General features: G+C 34.7%; 2 protein-coding genes and 1 long non-coding RNA gene across 5 annotated transcripts; 1 reads left to right on the top strand and 2 right to left on the bottom strand.

Moving 5' to 3' along the window:
* Positions 1–1912: 1912 nt before the first annotated feature.
* Positions 1913–2351, top strand: LOC142228302 (uncharacterized). Its single transcript, XR_012720127.1, has 3 exons — positions 1913–2003; positions 2075–2155; positions 2210–2351. It is a non-coding gene; the product is annotated as an uncharacterized LOC142228302 (long non-coding RNA).
* A 4307-nt stretch (positions 2352–6658) lies between these two features.
* LOC142231413 (uncharacterized) lies at positions 6659–7271 on the bottom strand. Its single transcript, XM_075302021.1, has 2 exons — positions 7103–7271; positions 6659–7037 (listed from the first exon to the last, which is right to left on the bottom strand). The coding sequence occupies exons 1-2, from the start codon at positions 7269–7271 to the stop codon at positions 6808–6810; spliced, it is 399 nt and encodes a 132-aa protein (XP_075158136.1). The 3' UTR covers positions 6659–6807.
* A 2419-nt stretch (positions 7272–9690) lies between these two features.
* Positions 9691–23032, bottom strand: LOC142231961 (FHIP family protein GG24907). Of its 3 annotated transcripts, none has more exons than XM_075302637.1 (7): positions 22678–23032; positions 19590–20657; positions 19068–19464; positions 17333–18392; positions 16678–17172; positions 16267–16305; positions 9691–11363 (listed from the first exon to the last, which is right to left on the bottom strand). In XM_075302637.1, the coding sequence occupies exons 2-7, from the start codon at positions 20264–20266 to the stop codon at positions 10876–10878; spliced, it is 3156 nt and encodes a 1051-aa protein (XP_075158752.1). In that variant the 5' UTR covers positions 20267–20657; positions 22678–23032; the 3' UTR covers positions 9691–10875. The 3 variants fall into 3 exon arrangements, with proteins under 3 accessions (XP_075158752.1, XP_075158751.1, XP_075158753.1); XM_075302636.1 differs by having other exon boundaries at positions 17333–18416; XM_075302638.1 differs by lacking the exon at positions 16267–16305 and having other exon boundaries at positions 17333–18416.
* Positions 23033–24236: the final 1204 nt, after the last annotated feature.

The following is a 24236-nucleotide window of genomic DNA, read 5'->3' on the forward strand; positions in this document are numbered from 1 at the left end:
CATGTAAGATGAGAAGGGAAACACGCGAAAACATAACTATTGAAATGAAACAATTATGAAATATAGATAGAAGCTAAATTGAGAAAGACACTCAATTGGACATTAAAACACTTGTTACGAACAAAGTGGCTGGTGGAAAACATACCCATCCAACCCGGAGAAGGACGACCACCACACCCCTGGGTTTAGAAATATAAAAACCCATGGGTAAGACGAATTAAAGAGAGGACAGGCGAAGCAACATGCTCGCTCTGGACATAAAGGCAAAGGACCCCTCAACGGTAACCAGAGGAGTAACAGTTAAGAGAGAAAACAGGATAACAAATGACAAAGTAAGGGAAGAGGACAACCGAAAGGAACACACTTACACAACACAATAAACAGCAGAACCAAACAAGAACAACAGAACCAACCAGATACATCGGGGGGAAACGAAGATAATAGGCCCAAAAAGAAAATGAAAAGGAGAGAAAAAGCTAAAATAAGTAACAAAAAGCTTAAGAATATAAAATAGAACCCACTAATAAAATAACACCTTACTAACAGAAAAAATGACAATACACTTTTTTTGCATTTTGGCCGGAAAATTTACTTTTTAGGTTCTTTTCTAAAAAAACAGGCAAAAGTGCGAAAAGGCTTCGAATTCTGTTGTGAAAATAGTGCCACGCATAGAGGCAAATTACGGACATTTTCAGCACTGCCAACAAACGAGAGTGCTGCGATTGCCCTGTTTCCTTCTTTGAATTCTTTTCTTCCCGCTGAAATGATAGCATTTTTTTAGGTTGCTGGTAACATTTTAAAAATGTGCATTCTGTACAGACAAAATGACGGTAAAGCACTTTTTTCAGAAAAGAAAACACCATAACATTTTAACCATAAAAACTAACACAAGAACAATGATCTCAGTTAAAATACGCCTGCGACGGGAGAGATCACCCAGACTGGAAATGACATGAAATTGGTCACGGTCCAGACGACCACCAAGAGCCAAGGAGCAGACGCGTTGATGATCAGAGACCATTTTCCGGACAAGACTGGACACCATAACCAAAGGATACATGTTGATATGTAGCACGTTACAGACTCCGATGAGATCGTCGACCAGGAAAAAATTGGATGTACGGGATAGTATAGCCCTTGACAGTGTTTTCCTTCCAGATGTACTTGCAGTTGCTGAGATAGTGACATATACAAGATCTTACCATTTCCTTCGTATAGACCCGAACAAGGAACTGGGAGCCGCAAAGATAGGCGTCGATGTCTAAAAAGGTGATATGGCAGGATAAGGGACCCACTTCAGTGAACTGATCCTCCAGAGGCAGCATGGACTCCATTGTGAATTCTACACCGGTGCAGGACGACAAACCTTTATGCTATGAGTCCACATAGTCCTTGTGGACTATGTCGACATGTGAGATGTCACGTACATTGTGGTGGCCAGTGTAATCACGGGTGAGCCTCGTGAGAACCCAGGTGATTATCTTCGAAATCGCATATGTATACACCCATAGAAATGATTGGTTGGAATTCGAGTACGACAACAATTTGATAGTGGAGACCCACAATTTTTAATTGTGTGGAATAATTGTTAGTCATTTCTATTATTTGATGCTTTATATAACCAATAAAATAGCAGTGTGACCAAAAGTTGGTACACACGATCAAATATTGGTCGTTATTTATAAATTGAAGTAAGCAACCATTTCTATTTATTCCTCCCTGTTGTGGTAACTGATTTATTTTTCCAATCTATCACCAAACCTGATTGAAAGTCAGTCTAGCAAATAATTGGTTGGGCTTACCGATTTGAAAGTTATAAAGTAAAATGGTTGCTATGGACTACTAATATTTAGACAACAAATAAGTTTTTTTTTTGTTTCGTTATTGAGAATTTTTATAGAATAAAGTTTATTTAAGCCAATGTTTAATTTAACTCAAGTGATGATGTGCGATGTGAATTATAAGCTTGTTTCTAATTCTGCAGTTGCATTCTCAAGAGACAAGTAAGTATAAATATGAAATTACATTTTTACTTCTCACGACAGTTTTTTAATTTTTCTCCAATTTTATATAGATGCTATATATCAAGAGATATCTACTCAAATATGATGAAAACCTGACATGGTATGCTGCGTGAACGCAACTTTTGAGATAGGTACAACTAAAAATAAAGTGAATATTTGCAATAATTATTTGCTATTTTTTGCAGCTTTGCACGTCCATGGCATTGACATTCCTGAGTGGCTGCCTTTCTGTGGTATAGTACCATGTACTATTAATTTGTCGTATATTTAATATTTCCAATGGTTACACGTATATCTTTATTCAAATAAAAATAAACTAAACTGAAATTTGCTCGTTATTCTTATTTCACAAATGGTAACGATAGCAAAATATTGGTTGTTCCGTTAAATTATCAGGTAGTTACGCCAACTAGCGAATGAAATTCTATTGGTTGTGATTACCAATATAATTGTCAATTGGTTATCACAACCAATTATGTCGGTTTTATTATGATAGTAGATGCAACCAAATAATTCGGTTGGCAAAAGAATTGGTTGTCCCAACAAATTTGTTTTCTGTGTGTACCAACCACGGGTGCTACAGATGGAACGACATGGATAACCGTCCTTGTATGTTTTCAACACGCCGTATAGATAGGCCATATTTAAATTTGGCTTGTCCAGATTCCGGAGAAGCCGAATCAATCCATTAGGTAGTGAGAGTTTCTTGGACGACACCAACGATCGAAGTTGACCGCTCGGAATGGAATTCCGTGAAACTTTTGTCCTTTAAGGCGCGGACCTCCTTCATACTGGACACTTTTGAGTAAAGTCCACGGGAAACACATTTGCTAATCCATTCGAACATTTTGTCTCTATAAACGTCCTTACTAATGAGCACCAAACTTTTTGATTTGTCACTTGGGACAATACATAGATCAGGATGATTACGAAAGAAGCGTAAGGTTTCCCTAAGCATCAATGTCAATTCACGGCCGACAGAAGAGACCTCAACGGAGATCTTATCTAACATCTTCTCGTAACATGTTTGAAGGTAATCACGTAGATGAAGATGAGGATCTTTTCCGTCGCGAAGATCATGTGTACCCACATAATAGAGTGTTTCTAGGTAACTAGTCAATGTAGGCATTTGAGGAGGCACGAATTTCTTGCCAAACGGACCTCTCGGTATATATACCGAGAGGACCGTCTATAATAAACATGAGTAAATGATAGAAATGAATAATAACCGCAGCAGGAAGAACTCACCTGGAACAACAGAGGGAACGGAGGGACCACCGTCCAATGCGGGAAGAACAGTGGACTCCACGGCCGGAACAGGGGAAAAATCACCATGAGAGGCAACACACGACAAAGATTCATCCCGATCGTCACTAGGGAACTCACCAGAAATAAGAAATAGTCTTTCTCATCAATCAGAGAAAGTTGCTCATCGGTCAATGGACATGAATCAACAGGCGACGTAGAGCTATCTAGTAGAGAGGCGGCCTCCAACCACACCAAGTCAGAGATGCCATCATCGGGAAAATCAGACATAGACGGGGAAGACGCAGCAGGTGATAATAACACGGTTGTAGTAGACTCATGGGCAACGGGGGTAGATATGCCCACTTGCTCAGGGGATAGACCTATAAGATATTAAGAGAATGGAAGAAACATCACGATGAAGACAAGGAAAGGAACAACTAACCATACAAATGCAAAAAATCCGGATAATGACGTGGAGTGGCTGGACTGTCCAACGGAAGGACAGAAACAAAAGGAAATGAAAAGAATCTCAAACAAAGATATTGACCGTAATTAGACCAATGACATCGGAGATAGGTTAATCTGAAAAAAGAGGCGACGAATTTGAACTGGGATACTAATAACCGAAAGATCAAACTTACTGATTGGATGAATAAATAAAAAGAAAAGTAAACAGACGGACGGCAGATATTGGAGATGAGACGATTATATACGCAATTCGGGGACCTGGAAGCAAGCCTCCAAACCGAAACTGGACAAACTCATGTTGGATGGGACAATTCCATTTAGGTAAACCGGACCGGATTCACGAGGTGGACCATGTTCGGAAGGCTCACGCGGGAAGGGCATAAACGTGAAGTCTGCTTGAGGGTAGAAATCCAGACAATTACGTAGAAGCCGACCTATTGGCTGGAAACCGCCACCTCTACACACGCGCCAACGCATTATAGGCTTATGAGGATGATCAACGAGAAACATCTTCAATTCACTGATATAGGATAAACCTTCTGGCCCTAAGGACACAATTATGTCCACCAACAAATCATCAAAAGGTTTGGCACGCACACGAAGGGTTTTTTTCGGTTGAATACTAGGAACAGGACGACACGACATACATGAACTACGAAAAAATAATCAGAAGGAGAACCGGGAACATTGCTGGAACAGGCATAAGACACATCACTCAGAGTTAACACTCCACCACGCCAGAGGTTATTTTGTACAACGAGCAAATCGGCCAAACTAGCACACGCCCAATTCACGTCACTGCCACCGGAAAGTTGAACGGGTAAAACATAACAAACATCATTACGCCATGATCCATCAGAAATCAAACGAAGCCGTCGAGACAACTGACCTTGCATAAGGATAATAACAACAACGTCCACGAGTTTACACTCAGACCACTCCACACCATGTAACACAAAATCACGGATTTGGAAAACCAATGAAACAAGATATTCACGATCACCCTCCTTCACTCTACTACGATACATACGCATTCGTTTTTCATCAGTAGACATAACGCTAGAATAAAATTTAAATACTGCACAGCTTGAAATAAAGACAATGAATGAAGTCAATCCACAAGACAAACTCATTATATATGAAAGATGGATGACGAAACACACACTCAAAATTGAGAGAAGAAAAAGAGAGCCACACACATGACAGCATGGGTGGAAAAATTTGGGTGGAATTTTTGATTTTTTTGGGGGTGTTCACGAATTAACCTCCTTTTGGCTCTAGGACGCTTATTTTAGGAGATATGAGCAAAAGAAGTTTTTCATATAAAAATTTGAATTTTTTTTAAGATTTCGATGAATTTTTTGATTTTTTGGGAGTGATCACGAATTAACCTGCTTTTGGCTCTAGAACGCTTAGTTTAGGAGATATGAGCAAAATAAGTTGTTCATATAAAAATTTGAATTTTTTTGATGGAGTTTGTGATTTTTTGGGGGTAGTCACGAATTAACCTCCTTTGGGTTTAGGGCGCTTAGTTTAACCTCCTTTTGGATCTAGGACGCTTAGTTTAGGAGATATGAGCAAAAGAAGTTTTTCATATAAAAATTTGAATTTTTTTAAGATTTCGATAAAATTTTTGATTTTTTGGGGGTGGTCACGAATTAACCTCTTTTTGGCTCTAGGACGCTTAGTTTAGGAGATATGAGCAAAAGAAGTTTTTCATATAAAAATTTGATTTTTTTTTAAGATTTCGATGAAATTTTTAATTTTTTGGGGATGGCCACGAATTAACCTCCTTTTGGCTCTAGGTCGCTTAGTTTAGGAGATATGAGCAAAAGAAGTTTTTCATATAAAAATTTAAATTTTTTAAGATTTCGATGGATTTTTTGATTTTTAGGGTATAGTCACGAATTAACTTCCTTTTGGCTCTAGGTCGCTTAGTTTAGGAGATATGAGCAAAAGAAATTTTTCATATAAAAATTTTAATTTTTTAATATTTCGATGGATTTTTTGATTTTTGGGGTATGGTCACGAATTAACCTCCTTTTGGCTGTAGGACGCTTATGCCAGGGTCACACTGAGCAAATATTTGACAGAAATCGAAAAAGAATCTGTTGCCATAGCCAAACCAGCAAACATTTTTAGCTCATTTTAGATATATAACATTTTAGATATATAACCGTATCCAGATGTTTGGATAATTGTTCTGGAAAAATGTTTGACACTCATTTTGGTAAAATATTTGCCTAGTGTGACCATAGCTTTAGTTTAGGAGATATGACCAAAAGAAGTTTTTCATATAAAAAATTTATTTTTTTTAAGATTTCGATGGAATTTTTGATTTTTTGGGGTTGGTCACGAATTAATCTCCTTTTGGCTCTAGGACGCTTAGTTTAGGAGATATGACCGCTCAGGAAATGGAATTCCGTGAAACTTTTGTCCTTTAAGACGCGGACCTCCTCCATACTGGACACTTTTGAGTAAACTCCACGGGAAACACATTTGCTAATCCATTCGGACATTTTGTCTCTATAAACTAATGAGCACCAAACTTTTTGATTTGTCACTTGGGACAATACATAGATCAGTATGATTACGAAAGAAGCGTAAGGTTTCCCTAAGCATCAATGTCAATTCACGGGCGACAGAAGAGACCTCAACGGAGATCTCAACTAACATCTTCTCGTAACATGTTTGAAGGTAATCACGTAGATGAAGATTAGGATCTTTTCCGTCGCGAAGATCATGTGTACCCACATAATAGAGTGTTTCTAGGTAACTAGTCAATGTAGGCATTTGAGGAGGCACGAATTTCTTGCCAAACGGACCTCTCGGTATATATACCGAGAGGACCGTCTATAATAAACATGAGTAAATGATAGAAATGAATAATAACCGCAGCAGGAAGAACTCACCTGGAACAACAGAGGGAACGGAGGGACCACCGTCCAATGCGGGAAGAACAGTGGACTCCACGGCCGGAACAGGGGAAAAATCACCATGAGAGGCAACACACGACAAAGATTCATCCCGATCGTCACTAGGGAACTCACCAGAAATAAGACTTTAGCTAGTCTTTCTCATCAATCAGAGAAAGTTGCTCATCGGTCAATGGACATGAATCAACAGGCGACGTAGAGCTATCTAGTAGAGAGGCGGCCTCCAACCAGACCAAGTCAGAGATGCCATCATCGGGAAAATCAGACATAGACGGGGAAGACGCAGCAGGTGATGATAACACGGTTGTAGTAGACTCATGGGCAACGGGGGTAGATATGCCCACTTGCTCAGGGGATAGACCTATAAGATATTAAGAGATAAGAGGAAGAAACATCACGATGAAGACAAGGAAAGGAACAACTAACCATACAAATGCAAATAATCCGGACAATGACGTGGAGTGGCTGGACTGTCCAACGGAAGGACAGAAACAAAAGGAAATGAAAAGAATCTCAAACAAAGATATTGACCGTAATTAGACCAATGACATCGGAGATAGGTTAATCTGAAAAAAGAGGCTACGAATTTAACCATACAAATGCAAATAATCCGGACAATGACGTGGAGTGGCAGGACTGTCCAACGGAAGGACAGAAACAAAACGAAATGAAAAGAATCTCAAACAAAGATATTGACCGTAATTAGACCAATGACATCGGAGATAGGTTAATCTGAAAAAAGAGGCTACGAATTTGAACTGGGATACTAATAACCGAAAGATCAAACTTACTGATTGGATGAATAAATAAAAAGAAAAGTAAACAGACGGACGGCAGATATTGGAGATGAGACGATTATAGACGCAATTCGGGGACCTGGAAGCAAGCCTCCAAACCGAAACTGGACAAACTCATGTTGGATGGGACAATTCCATTTAGGTAAACCGGACCGTATTCACGAGGTGGACCATGTTCGGAAGGCTCACGCGGGAAGGGCATAAACGTGAAGTCTGCTTGAGGGTAGAAGTCCAGACAATTACGTAGAAGCCGACCTATTGGCTGGAAACCGCCACCTCTACACACGCGCCAACGCATTATAGGTTTATGAGGATGATCAACGAGAAACATCTTCAATTCACTGATATAGGATAAACCTTCTGGCCCTAAGGACAGAATTATGTCCACCAACAAATCATCAAAAGGTTTGGTACGCACACGAAGGGTTTTTTCGGTTGAATACTAGGAACAGGACGACACGACATACATGAACTACGATTTAAGAAAATAATCAGAAGGAGAACCGGGAACATTGCTGGAACAGGCATAAGACACATCACTCAGAGTTAACACTCCACCACGCCAGAAGGTTTTTTGTACAACGAGCAAATCGACGAGCAAAATTCACGTCACTGCCACCGGAAAGTTGAACGGGTAAAACATAACAAACATCATTACGCCATGATCCATCAGAAATCAAACGAAGCGTTGAGACAACTGACCACGCATAAGGATAATAACAACAACGTCCACGAGTTTACACTCAGACCACTCCACACCATGTAACACAAAATCACGGATTTGGAAAACCAAAGAAACAACATACTCACGATCACCCTCCTTCACTCTACCACGATACATACGCATACGTTTTTCATCAGTAGACATAACGCTAGAATAAAATTTAAATACTGCACAGCTTGAAATAAAGACAATGAATGAAGTCAATCCACAAGACAAACTCATTATATATGAAAGATGGATGACGAAACACACACTCAAACTTGAGAGAAGAAAAAGAGAGCCTGCCTGTTTCGGTATCAGGCTAACATGAAATATAATAAGCAACGGTGAGCCCGTCGTAAAACGAGGAAAAACACGACTAATGTACGCGTTAGAATTGTTGTTGTATCCTGGAAACCAGTTTCTGTAAATTGTCACATGTTGTAGTTGACTGTAGAAACAATAAGCATTGTTCGACTGTTCACCACTTAGGTGAATTCTAACAAATTAGCTTTCTAAAAATAAATTTCGTGTTGTTGCTTTACTATGTAACAAAACGAAATAAAAATAAGATTAAGGGACTTGTAAGTTATATGAAAAGATGATGTATAGTGGGAGAAAATATGATTCAATTTGTAAGAGGAAATTTCCCAAATGTTTTCTCCATAATGAGTTAACATAAAGGGCCCAAAATTGAGTTATCTCTCCCAGCCAGATCTATACTAAAGGCTGTGGAAAGGTTCATATAAAAATTTGATTTGTTTTAAGATTTCGATGGAATTTTTGATTTTTTGGGGTGGTCACGAATTAACCTCCTTTTGGCTCTAGGTCGCTTAGTTTAGGAGATATGAGCAAAAAAGTTTTTGATATGAAAATTGGAATTTTTTTAAGATTTCGATGAATTTTTTGATTTTTTGGGGATGGTCACGAATTAACCTCCTTTTGGCTCTAGGTCGCTTAGTTTAGGAAATATGAGCAAAAGAAGTTTTTCATATAAAAAGTTAATTTTTTAGGATTTGGATGGAATTTTCGATTTTTTGGGGGTAGTCACGAATTAACCTCCTTGTGGCTCTAGGTCGCTTAGTTTAGGAGATATGAGCAAAAAAAGTTTTTGATATGAAAATTTGAATTTTTTTAAGATTTCAATGAATTTTTTGATTTTTTGGGGATGGTCACGAATTAACCTCGTTTTGGCTCTAGGACGCTTAGTTTAGGAGATATGAGCAAAAGAAGTTTTTCATATAAAAATTTCATTATTTTTAGGATTTGGGTGGAAATTTTAATTTTTTGGGGATGGTCACGAATTAAACCCCTTTGGCTCTAGGACGCTTAGTTTAGGAGATATTAGCAAAAAAGTTTTTCATATAAAAATTCGATTTTTTTAAGATTTCGATGGAAATTTTTTTTCTTTAGAAAATTTTATTTTATTTATATTATTTTATGTTGATAGATAATAGACTCCAAAAAGTTTCTAATTTCCCCATTATACTTGTACCTGCCCAAAGAGAAAAAAATTTAGCGTCTAATATATATTCTTTATTTCAAGACGGCATTGATTTTGGAATTCCATAAGGCTTTATTTTCGATTTTTCATTCGGCCAAATACATGTATATATTTATCACTTGTTTGCGTAACTACATGCATTTTGAAAAACAAAAGTTAATTACATCATCTTTAAAAATCTTAATATAATATATATTTGTATATATAAATTATTTTGTATTTACATATGTATAATTGCTCAAAAATTTCCTTTTATAAATTTTCAAAGGCGAAAAATAAAACACATGTTGATTTTTATTAATAAATATTGCTCAAATGAAGTAAGGACAAAAACAAATATTATTAAATATCTACTTTAGATTTGATCGCGATTGTTTTAATATTTTTTAATATTTTTAAATATTTGAATATTATATTTCTTTATTATCAAATTATAAAGAATGCATTAATAAATCAACAATTGACATAATATAACATTAGGACAGAGAACATATATATTGAAATACAAAAGTGCTTCAAAAAATCTGCAACTTTTCACAAAAATAACGTAATAAATATTTTTTAAGATATTGGTGTTATTTATGTAGTTTTTATATAGTTTAAATTTAAAAAATAAAAACATAACATTCCTTAAAAAAATACCATCCATACTAATTTGGATAAATATACAATATGTATATCAGACAGATTTGAAAGAGGAAGTTTGCTATGCTCGAATTGATATATCATATTTCAAAAGATCTATATGGGATAACTGTGCATTGTTACAACGATAAAATAGAAATTTAACAATACGCTAATTTTAATCCATATTTACAGGATTAGAAATCGTTTTGAATAAGTTTAGCTCTCATTTACGATATTGATGAAAAGCATTCATATTTGGGTAAATAAAAAAGTATATGAAATATAAAATATTGATTTTTCTAAAATTTACCATACAGTTTCAAAATGTGGTTGGTATACGTAGAAATAGAGGCCAACCATACCACACATTATCAAAACTGGTTGAATTAATAAGAATCTCCAAATATACACATAATTGATATATTTCGAAACATTAACGAAACATTGTCGACGAGTTTCGACATATTATGAACATATTGTTTGAACTATGATATCAACAACGAAAACAATTAATTGACATATGATAACGATGGTACTGACGTCTATGACGACGACTTTCCCTTCGTCGTCAGTAACCTATATTGATCATAATTACACTTTGTTCTTGAGCAATAGCAGCCAATTCTTTTAGCCATTCATCCAATAGAACAGCACATGAAGCCAAATCACGGGTACGTTCTGTTCCACCACCCATACCACCTAATGAATCTAAAGAAGCTGGTCCCGAACTTTGACCTCCACCTACACTACTAGTAGTCAATAATCCAACTCCACCACTTTGCATAGGCATATTTTGATTATATTGTATGGTTGAACTATTAGATTGTAATGTGCTCGTACTGCTTACACTACCACCACGTTCAATTGATCGTTCTCTTGACGATGATGAGGCCGTATTTGATGTGGATCCACTCGCAGTGACTCTTACTGTGGGCGGTGGTAAAGTTGATAAACTAGTCTCACGTGTAGAGGCTGTATTGTTTGTTGCAATTGTTGATTGATTATGTGCTTGATTGCCATTTGTAGATGTTGAGTTGTTAGGTCCCGAAAGTCCACCTGCGAATTGCAAAATTGAAAGGTGTAATTCTCCGTGATGTATGGATTTCTTATAACAACTGTTTACAACATTAAATAGTGAAGCAATTTATATTTATATTAATATATAGCAGCTAAAATCAAGAGTATTCTATAAATATTAATAGTAAATGTTTTTAGTAAATTCATGCTTTCCGGGTAAAATGATTAGAATTTAACTACAAAATCTGAAAGACTTATTTGATTAATTATTTGAAAGAACATGCTAAAATTAGTATATATCTGTTCCAAAAAAATTTTTTTAAATATTATTTTAAAATAAAAATAAAATTTTAATAATATGTCAATTGATGTAATTTTTTTAAATTAGTTTAGTAGTAGTTGAAACGTCAATACCTCGATCACAAATCGAAATTGAAGATTTCTATAAAATATCAATTCCAGAAAATTACGAATGGTATAACCTAATAGGAAGTCACAATTCTTGGTGGATGTGTATTACAATAAAGATGTAGTCTTCAATAAAGTCTTCTGAAAATTTCAGCCCCTGTATAGAGCGTCCGTAATGGTGGTTTGTAATGTAACTGTAGACTGGTGAAAATCGTACAGTTATGTGAAAAATAATAGGGACAATGCCTACGCACCTTTAGATAATATTAACAAGCGAACAAAAAATCGAAAATTAAACGATTTATTTATTCTTAAAAGGTTGAGACAATATTAGTAACAAAATTGTTGTTACTATTGTACGAGTATTTCGATATTTTTGTGATTTGTTATAAATATATTTTAAAGTTTTTTTTTCTGTAGCCTATGGTTATGATCTATTACTGTGTAATACAACCCAGCAAAAACTAGGTAACCACATCTCATTACAATTGACATTACCAGGAGTAAAGCTGTCATTACACGTTGCATTACATTGCGGCGAGTTATAATGACTAACTTGTAATGACAAAAATAAATACTTCTCGGTAATTTTCGAATTGTTATTCTCAAATTTTTAGGCAGTTGTAGTTAACGAATTAATAAAATAGAATAAATGATGGTACCATTAGGTATAATTATTCACATAATCGAGCACTTACATAAAAAAGAATATGTAATGTAACGGTAATTCTGAAAAATTTTCCCTTAAAAAATTTTTGTCACAAATATTTCATAATAATTGTGTTTAATGACATTATCATATTATGTTTTAAATAAATGCTTTTTTATACCTCATTCACATTACACTTCCAAAATGCGCTTAAACTGAATTTCAAATGAAAAAGAGACTTAAAATCCACTTTTAGTAGATTTCGAACCTTATGTGAATTGGCTATTGCATATATTATAACGTAATTCACGAATCCAACTCCCTTAAACAACCTACATTTATTTCTATTTTAAGTGTGAAATTAATTTGCATCTTATTTAGATTATTTATTAGATTTTTTGTTTATACAATATTCGTTTCTAGTCAAGTAGTTCTTCTATTACAGCATCACTCGCCATATTTTGATCCATTGTAATCGGCGATAGAAATCAATATTTTCGAGATTTGGTTGCCTGAGACAATAAGTGGCTATTTTGCTAGCTTTGGTGTATCTACGAATAAGTCATTACATATTAGGTGATTATATGCTTTAAATGCACTACTTATTTTATGGCCTAAAGTATGCCTGGGGAGAAGTACTTTCCTTCTAGGACATGCGTATGTAAATGTAATCTGAAGCGATGCCAATTAATAAGTGGTTATTAATTTTTAAATAGGCTTACCTACAAGATTACCAGGTAATGAGAGTTTTTGCTGGGAATATATGGGCCACTAGGCCTTTTTGTTATATTGAATGAATAAACAAACAAACAAACAAATCGACAAGATTTACGTGTGAAAAAAATTAGGACAATCTTAATGAAAGTTTAAATCTATTACTAACTTTAATAAATTAGATATTTATACTGAATATTGTTCCATAAAGCCTAGGTGTTACATTAGTACTTAATTGCGGATCTTTTGTTATCCAGAACTTCTTCTACGCATTGAACCGACCAAATTTTAGCAGTATTTCGTTCCACGCATCCTGCATTAGATTCCAAAGCTCATCGCAAGCTCATTCCCCTGATTGCCCTTTTAACTTTGTTTCACAAATTTTCTCTGGGTTCAATTCTGGGGAGTGTACCGCCATTCTAATACATCGATTTTATTGTTCTAGGACCTCTTCTTTGTGTACCTTACCGTGTGCTTTGGGTTATTAACCTGCTGGAAGACTGCTTGAAGTGGCATATTTTCTTCGGCATAAGGCAGCATTGTTTTTTTGCAAGTTATCTTTGTAATCAGCTGATTTCATTATATTCTGTATACGATATAGAGGGTCCCACAATATAATCCGAGAATGGCCTCCATACCACGATGCTGTCACCACCGTTTTGGACCGTCTTTAAATTATATTTGGGATTGAATTCTTGATGAATAGGTCTTCTTATATGGTGCACACCTCTATCAGAAGAAAACAAGTTTACTTTTGTTTCAACGGGCCCCAAAATATTTCGCCATTTTTGCTTAGGCCAATCGATTTGATTTTTAGCAAACTTTAATATTTGTTTAATATTCTTTTTTTGATAATAATGACACTTTTCTTGCACTACGGACTATGATGGATTTACGGAGATGGATTTACTCCAATGTGTGCTTTTCAAATAATTGATGCTCAAGGTCAATAGGTTAGGTTAGGTGAGGTGGCAGCCCGATGTATCAGACTCATTTAGACTATTCAGTCAATTGTGATACCACATTGGTGAACTTCTCTCTTATCACTGAGTGCTGCCCGATTCCATGTTAAGCTCAATGACAAGTGACTTCCTTTTTATAGCCGATTCCGAACGGCGTTCCACATTACAGTGAAACCACTTAGAGAAGCTTTGAAACCCTCAGAAATGTCACCAGCATTACTGAGGTGGGATAATCCACCACTGAAAAACTTTTTGGTGTTCGGTCGAAGCAGGAATCGAACCCACAACCTTGTGTATGCAAGGCGGGCATGCTAACCATTACACCACGGTGGCTCCCACTGCACCACGGTGGCGTCAATATATAGATCATTTCTTATTTATTTAGATCCGATAAACGGATCTCTTTTACTCATAGATTGATACTTCTTTTTATAGTAGGTGTAATTTTAGGTTTTCTGCCACGGGTTTGACCCTTGGGAATCTACTTATTTGCATTTTCGCCATTGGTTTAGATATACCGAGCATTTCTGTAACGTTTCTGGACGAATTAATTAATATTTTAATAATATTTTGGATAGCGTCGGTCGTAGCGCTGATTTCCACCCAAAATTTCACAAAAAGTTTACAGTAGTGCAACTAATTTCCCAATTAATATGAAGTTATCGATATGTTTTATGCATTTACTTACAAAAAGAAAAGCGGTTTTAATTTTTAATATCGTTTTTTTACAAAAAAGCAAAAATGTCATTATTTTTCACAGCAGAAATCACTCATTTTGCCAAAAAAAAAATGTTTTGCTATGAAAACGTAAAAAAGAGTAACGCAAATTCTAACAGTATTTCTCAATGTAGTCTACAAGCATTGCACACCAACATTCTTTTTTTCAAAAATTCTTTAAATTTATATGAATTCGTAAACACAAAAGACGGTGAATGCAACTGTCCTTATTATTTTTTCACACAACTGTATGTGATCTCATAGAGAAAATGGAATAATATCTGCTAATTTGAAGTTTATATGCATTAGCATAGAATAGTTAAAGTATTTTGCATTTTGCAAATTCGTATAAAATTTAACCCTCTAATGCCCAATCCCGCCTTTAGACGGGCTTCGCTAAATCGTGAAGCTTTTAGTAAAACACACCTTAAGACAACAAAAATGGGTAAAATAAAAAGAAAACTTAGTTAAAACTATTCAAGAGGCTTTGCAGCATATACTGAATTTAACCGTATTAATTTTTCTTGCTTTTGTGTTGTTAACATTGAATATTTAATCAGCTGGCAAAAAAATTGGGGCATTAGAGGGTTAATTGAAACCAGTAGTTAAAGATGGGAATGAAATGTATGGGACATACACATAATGAATAATTTAGGTGAAATTTTTGTGTAAAATTAGTTTTTTGTGCAAATCGGGGATCTATTCAAAATTTGAACAATAAAGTATAAAAACGAAAGAGTAGTACTAAATTTGATTAACCCTTAAATGCGCACTGTTTCTTTCGAGTTACAATCAGAAAAAAATTCTTTCGCCTTAAATTAGTATATTATTATTTTTTATACACAGAAAAAAATTTCACGAAAATTTTTCCAATTAAAGTCTTAATTGAATATTAAAAAATATTCAATTAAAAATTTTAATTGATTTAAAAAATGTTTTAATTGAAACAAAAATTAACAGTATCAATTATTTTTTTAATTGACTTTCAATTATTTTTTTAATTGATACTATCATTTCTGTGATTGAAGACATTTCAATTAAAAAATTATTTGGATCAATTAATTTGATAATTGAATGAGAAAATTTTTTGTGTGTACATTTTTTAGGAGGAATCGGTGATCTTGTACATTTAAGGGTTAAGATTTTGTAATAAATGAGGGCAATATGATATTTTTATAAAAATGTGAGCTATATTTCAATAGCCATATAAGAGATATTGCAAAGGATAATCCGTGCCATAAATCGTAACTTCTGAAGTAAAAAATAAAACCTATAAAAGTTATAGGTATATATAATTTTAAAAACCATCTAAAAATTTTGTAATAATGGTGTCATATATAATTATCAATAATATACAATACAACTAATAGGGAAACGTATTAATAAAACTAATAATCTACAAGTACACTAAGAATATGCAAAGCACTACAAAAATGGACAATTAACTATACGAGCGAAAACAAAATGATACCAAGTAAAGTGAAATATTTACCGGTGAAGAATGCATAAATTTGTGATAAGCCAGATGTAGCTAAGAATATTTGATAAAGAAAAAAAATAAATGAAAAGAAAAACAAAAATATTAAACAACATGAATAATGCCATTAAATTATAATTCAGTTTTTTCATAACACTGTTCTTTTTTTTATTGTATTGCTTTGTGGTCTTTTGGAATGTTTCGGAGCAAATGAATTAGTATATTGGATAATGTGATGTGTGTGTTTGTGGACAAAATGATATGAATGTTATATATTACTTGGAAGCCTTGTTCAAAAAAAAAGTGTAAAACAAACCCTTTGTTAACTAAACAAAAAATAGTCACCTTAAATCCCCAAAACAAAATTATGAGTTTCGCACGAACAAAATGCCAAATAATAGATTTGCTCTAAGAGCTTCAACTTACCATTTGTTTTACGGCTAAACATACTTGTAAAAGATTTACTAATACTTTTCCTCTTATTATCATTACGTTTAAATGGGTCATATGATGAAGAAGGCGTAACTTGAACCGGTGAACTGGCCGATAAGTGTGCATAGGTCGAATGTGCGGTTGGTAATGTTTTGGCCACATGTATGGGAGAATTTTCCGATACTTTACGTGTGTTCATAAGACGAAATTCACGATCTATTAGATTGGAACGGGCAATATCAATGATTTCCAAGGAATCTTCTACGACTGGTAGTTCTGCATCTATTTGTTGTTTGAGTATACGTAGGACTTGATGAAATGATGGTGTATCTGAAGTGATAACAATATCAGGCCGTAAAAGGATCGAGTGAATCAACGGCAAAGGATAGCAGGCCAATCGTGTTATAAGGCCAGTCAAATGAAGATTGACATAAAGGGTATTGCTGGTAAAAGTTTGTAATTTTGCCCATATAGCGTTCAAAAAGGGACCTAAAAGAAATAAAAAGCAAACTTTTAAATAAAATTACATATAGAAAAAACGATAACATTATGGGTGAAACCTTTCGAAGGAAGGAAAAGCGCATTTGTGAATTGGTAATAATAATTTGCGAAGTCCCACTATTGTGGTTGATGTACAGCTAAAACTTACCCAATGATACTGTCCCCTGGGCAAATAAATCTTCTGAAAAATCCAAATCGGTTAAATTTAAATCATTACGATTTTTCGATATTCGCCAAAAATCCCTTTTCGTTGCACCACCAGATGATAGTCCCTTACTACTGCAATTGCTGATATCTAGATCAATATCACCACCTGCCATTCCAAATGGTAGGCCACTTGAATGTTGAATTGCACTTGAATTTTGATTATCATCGATGGGAGCTTCTTCGTCCGCCGGTCTCCATTTAAATGACTCATAGCCGCTCGATTCTCCAATTGATTGTAAACTATCCAATTGTTTCTTATCATCGTATATCATTAAATGGGCATTTGTATTTGATGTTTGTTCCAATGTAGTGTTATTGTCAAATTCATTAAGGAATTGTTTGACCATTTCCAAAGTTTGATTTGTTGCTTTTGTTGATTTGCGGGGCCATTTTTGATATCGGTAATCGTGAGACCATACCGAACATGCTTGCAAACATTGTACTATACGAAAATGAGCCTCAAATAAATAAGCATGATAATTAGCATATAAACTATCGCCCGTATGCAGGCCATAATAATTCCAATTGGCTCCAATTGTTTTACTTAACGTTGACGTGGGAGAAGGCATTGTTGGATGTGTGTGATTGGCTGTGTCACCCAAATGTTTGTGTTTAGTTAAATCCCTTACTCTTTTCATGACGTCTGGCGTTAACTCCAAAAAGAAATCAGCGCCATTGGTGTAAGGATCAATTCTATTGATTTTGTGACGATACGATATGGGTACATGTTTGCCCGGCAGTAAAAATTTCAATAGTAATTCCAACATTAAATCTTCACAATGTAAACCCAATATTGTGTCGAATAAGGCCATTGTGACCATACATAAATTGGGATCTGAAGATTTTAAACGTTCCACTAATGTGTCCAATATGCGTTCACCATCGAATTTCTCAATATCCAATAGAAATTTCACAAACAACTTCATAAGGGCAGGTTCGGTAACAGAACGCAATATTAAGTCCAGATATGACATCGCAGATATTTGAGATTCGACGTTCGTCTGGAAATGTTTGCCTTTTAGTGTCTGTGAAAAATGTATTTAAAAATAAAAATTGTTTCGATTTTTCTTGTACTAATCGGTGTGGTATATGTTATAAAAATTTAGAATAAAGTTTTGAGAGACAAGAGTAGAAAAAAAGGTATGATCGGTTAAGGCCTATATGGTAAAAACTTTATGATTTGTCAAGAAAATCGAGAATTAAAAAAATAACTAGTTAGAAAAAATACATGATAATCCAATGTGTAGATATAAAAAAACGAAAAAGATAATACTATATTCAACCGAGTAAAATAGACACACTCGAAATAACAAAAACTTGCTATTTGGCTAACCGTATGGATAAAATGTACTCTATTTAAATTCTTTTTGCCCATTTTGCAAATTTAATATTTCATCATTTTATTCTCCAGACAAATCATAATTTTTTTATACTCGTTCATATAGCATATTATCGAATTGATTTATTTAACGAAAGAAACATATAGACGTATAAATTTAGCTTACATTAAATTATGCATATAACCAACACCACATAAAAATCGAAGACAATTTTATTGCAAAGACATATACATATGGTAGAGGACAATAAAGCGCACACGATAAAAATTATTCTAGAATATCGTGCATTTCAACAGTGTTATGTGCAACTGTTGCATAGGTTTATAGAAAACATACCTGTAGTAACGCTGGCCCTAAAACGGGCACAATGAAGCCTTGATACATAAAATCAAGCAATTGAGTTTTTATCATTTCATGGGCCACCTGGACAACGGCATTACAAAACTCTAAGGCATTCATAAATAGTGTCAATTCTGGAATTTCTGTTACATCATCGGGTGTTATGCGATGCCAATCAATACAATTGATTTCTATTGAATTAGGTAAGCGCGAATATAATCCGCCAAGTCCTGTTACTAATAATGGACACATAGATGAATATTGTGCTATGTATGTGCCAATATTTGAGTTTTTCTGTGACAAAGCCATACATAGTAGAAGAGCATCTCTTGCTTGATGACCCAAGCTACCTTCTCGATGTACATAAGGTATGAGAAGGGAGAATATTATGAAACTAGAAAAGAGAGTTTATGTCAATAAATATTGCAGATAATGCATAAGCAAACAATTTCACATTCTTTCATTTCTGAGACGTATAATAAATAATTGATTTTTTTGCAAAACCAGACACATACTTACTTATTTTTGCTTTGGGTTTCCTGTGCTGACGAAAAGAAAAATAAATCCAACAAATGTACATTCTGCATCAGAACCACACATAGCTGATTGAGTAGGATAACCAAACGTTTTTCCAAATCGGGTGGAAATATTTCACCTTGACTTGAGGCTAGTATTTTAAGCAATGGCCTTAAAAATGGTTCGTGACACAATAGCTGATGTCTCGAATGACTAACCAAAAGTTCATAGAGTTTTAATTGTTCCAAACGTACAGCATTTGCATAACGACCTGTTGCACATCCCCATTCGTACAATTTGTCCAGTAGATTCTCACTTAGCAAATATTCTAAACAAGGGGCTGCAGGTGCATTTGAGACATCGGGTAAAGTGATTTTGTTGCAATGATGTAATTCGACCAATAGCAAAGTAACCATAAAGTCTAAATGTGAGACAACTGCCAGGACATCATCATGTGTGGGTGGTTTATTTGGACCATCGGACTTTTGTATAATATCATAAGCTTGTTGCCAATGTTTACAGAAACTATCATAGCAAGCTCTGGGATCACAGTCAGTGGCTGTATCAATAGGTCTCTGGCGTAGCGCCGTACTACTTTGTCCAGAAGCAATGGAGTTTCCCGAACCAGATCCATTACGTGTAAGGCTTTGCCGCAAAGGGCTTGTACGTAACCAACTCATATCGTGCGTGTGTTACTACTTTTTAATTGTTTTATTTGTGCTTCGATTTTGCCAGCGACTAGCAGCAATACCAAAAACAATTTATGTTAAATCCACAAATAGATAAAGTAATGTGTGCAAATACAAAATTTGTCTTTTTCCAAACGGTGGTGTGTGTATTCGGACAACATTGGACTGACATAGAAATACGAATGAAGGTGTTTATTTTGTTTTACCATCAATGAGTACGAAATGACGTCGCTATGGTTGGGAGGTGGAAAATTTTATTGTATGTGGGGTTCTTTTAGTATTTTCTGTTGTCTTTCTTTAAGACTCTTTGCTTAGTTTACATGTATTCCTTTGCTGTTCCAATGTTTGTGATGACGCGGTGCAATTTTAAATTGAACCTTATCTGAAAAAGATAATGTTAATTTAAGTGACGACAAACAAAAAAGACATGATTTCAAAAATTTTCAATTTTAAATAAAAAAATCTTGGTTATTCTAACTGAATCTATTCCAAAACAATTTGTAGATTATTTCTATAATTATAAATAAAAATACATATCTGTTTTTGTTTAAAAAAAATCTTTTCATCCATTGATATTTTACGTTTTTTAATATGGTTCTCGAAATTTGATATTGATAACTGAATCTATTCCAAAACAATTTGTAGATTATTTCTATAATTATAAATAAAAATACATATCTGTTTTTGTTTAAAAAAAAATCTTTTCATCCATTAATATTTTAAGTTTTTTAATATGGTTCTCGAAATTTGATATTGTTATAGTAAGAAGTCCCTGAAAGCGACATTTAATCCTAATCTCATTCAAGCTCCCTTAGTTCGAGTTAAATTTTTTTCATTTTTTCCAGCGTCACATATTTTCAGGGAATCTTTCAAACTGAATCTCAGTTTATTTCCATTCTTGGCTCTAGGTCAAAACCACTAGCTTGACTAATCACAATTTTCTGGTGGCCACATTTTCATTTAAATCCTGTAAACGTTACAGCCTGGATTAGATGTGTGTACGTTAGTAATATTTTATTCACGCTCACGGCGGAAAAATCTACTCACGCTAGACGTGTGCACGTGACACGAAATTGGTGTGACTTACGAAAATGTTTCAAATAACGTGCGTGAGTCACGAAAATAATTATTTGGTAAGTGTGCGTGGGTAACGAATTTCGGGAAAATACACTCACGAAAATAAAACGTTTACGAGTTGAATTCATTTAAAAGTTTATTGACACCTAGGATGTTAAGAGTTTAAAAACTCTCTCGATTTTAATCATGTTCATGTTTTCAGGCACGTCCTTAAAGTAAATGTCTCATAAAATTATTCGTTAGTCACGACATTTTTCTATTTTTTACGAAACATTACGTGTCTCACGACATTTTAGTGCGTGAGTTAGAGGTGTGCACGTGAGTAATATTTTATTCACGCTCACGTACACTCACGAAGGAAAAATCTTACTCACGCAAACTAACGCACGATATTGTTTGGTAGGAGTCACGTTCATGCACACTCGCGAAAAGAAAATTTTTACTCACGCACGAAAATGTCGTGACTCACTAAAAATACCGTTACTCATGAAAAATACCGTGACACACGAAAAATGTAGTGACTTACTAATAATTTTATGAGACATTTACTTTAGGAGACATTTACGTGCCTGAAAACATGGGCGTGATAAAAATCGAGAGCTTTTTTAAACTCTTAACATCCTCGTATCGTGTTTTATGTACGTGAGGATTATTTTAGTGAGTTTATTTTTCCGAAATTCGTTAATAACGCACACATAATTATTGACTGACTCACACTCAAGCACGATATTTGGTTTGTTAATCACGCTCACGTACACTCACGCCGTTGCCATTAGCATGTAATAAAAATGGACCTCAAAAATCAAGTGCTACAAAAAATTGCGCTTTTTTAAATCATTCATCATTTCTTTTGATCTTTCAGACAATTATCAATTCTTCCGGCCAACATTTTTTCCAAACTAGTCTTACCAAACTAGTCAAGAATTAAAAATATTAAAAATCCGTTTGCTTGCTATTACATCAAATCATTAATGATGTCGTATGTCGAAATCGACCGACATGGATGCTGAAACTCTTAGATGAAAAGCCACAAACAACGCACCTGAAAAATGCAAAATACTCACACTAATACAAAACACTATGCTAGGAGAAAACTTCATAGCCAAACACATAACAACAACGTTGGGAAATTACAACAACTATTGATGAAAAGTTTTAAATGGTTACGATAGATGATACTAAAATTTACACTTTAGCCTTGTATTTGTATATCTTAAAGAAATAACACTAATACATATTCATTCCTTCAAAATGATCGACACTTGCACATTAAATAATTAAAAATGTATCGCAAAACTTAAAATCAACGAAACTTATGTACTTACTGGTTTTAAAAATTGCGTTGACTCAATTAGATATAAGTTTTTGTTGTTGTTTAAACAATAAGTGTTTGTGTGTTTGTTTGGTGCGTTTGCTTTATCGTGAATTGAAATTTTCAACTTTTTATGAACAATACCACACACAACACAACAATCATTTTTACGTTGTTGTTGTAACCAACTTCCGTAGGGAAAATAATAAAGGTTTCAGGTTTCCTTCAAAAAATGTTATATATCAATCATACATTTTTATCACAAACACTTTTCTCGACATCTCTTAACACAATTTGGGAGATTTTACATATTTAATTTAATTATTTTGCTAAAAAATCGCAGAGACACACAACAGTGAAAAGAAAGTAAATATACATTAATCAGTGAAACGACGTAAAGTACGCGACGACCAGTGTTACTACAAAACTTGACATTATTGAAAGTCGTAGGGTAATGTGAGCGTTATAACTCATGTTGTGTATGCCGATAATGCAGTATATTTTGTGTTCGCAAACAATTTGAATTTGTATTGTAGGTGAACTGTTTCAAGTCAAATTGAATTTATGTTGAAAATGATGTTTATCCTCAAACTGGAAAAGTGTTGCTTATGAAAACCGCCCCTCCTGTATATTGGTATATTGACTTCTAGCTAGAAGTGGGGACAGCTTTGAAACAAATTTTGTTTGTTTAGGCAAATCGACTAACAAAAACCGGGGGGTTCAAGTTTAATTCATTTTGGGTTTAGTGAACTACCCGAATTTATTCTGATAATTTGTTGATAGTTTTACTGCAAGTATATTATGCCTGTGAGGAATGTGGTATTTCCGAAACGGCTGCCCATCCAACCACCTTCCAGTCTATAAAGCTTTGCCCTCTGTTGGTTAAACTACTCTTTTATGCGCTTTACAGACTATCAGTTATTCCGGACGGAATGTCGGTGTTTGTAAAGAATCTTACAGTGTGTCGGATCGATACGACTGTCGGCGATGACTAAATAATCGGTAAATGTGTTATCGATCCTATAAACATGCAGCAGTATCGATTATGCCTTCGGACTTAATTTATAATGTGCACAATATATGGGATATGTTCGACACGAGCACTGTCGTCCGGAATAAGTGATAGTCTGTAAAGCGCATTAGTTTATGCGCCGTCCAGAATATAATGTACCATCCAGATACAAGTTTATCCGGACGACAGTGCTCGTATCAATCGCCGACAATTCGTATCGATTAACCACATTGTAAGATTCCTTTCAAATACAGACTTTCCGTCCGGAATAACTGATTGTCTGCAAAGCGCATAATTCAACCTTTATTGGGTACCGACGCTATTGCTTAGTACTAAGTTCGTTTCTGCGAAAAACGAATATATTCATCTATCTCCGCAAATAGGGTCTCAAACCCAGGGATGTTAACTTAGGTTAGGTTAGGTTAGGCGGAAGCCCGATGTTTCAGGCTCACTTAGACTATTCAGTTCATTGTGATACCCGATTCTATGTTAAGCTCATACCCGATTCTATGTTAAGCTCAATGACAAGGGACCTCCTATTTATAGCCGAGTCCGAACGG

This window comes from Haematobia irritans, chromosome 3 (genome assembly GCF_050003625.1).
Source record: "Haematobia irritans isolate KBUSLIRL chromosome 3, ASM5000362v1, whole genome shotgun sequence".
Taxonomy (NCBI): domain Eukaryota; kingdom Metazoa; phylum Arthropoda; class Insecta; order Diptera; family Muscidae; genus Haematobia; species Haematobia irritans.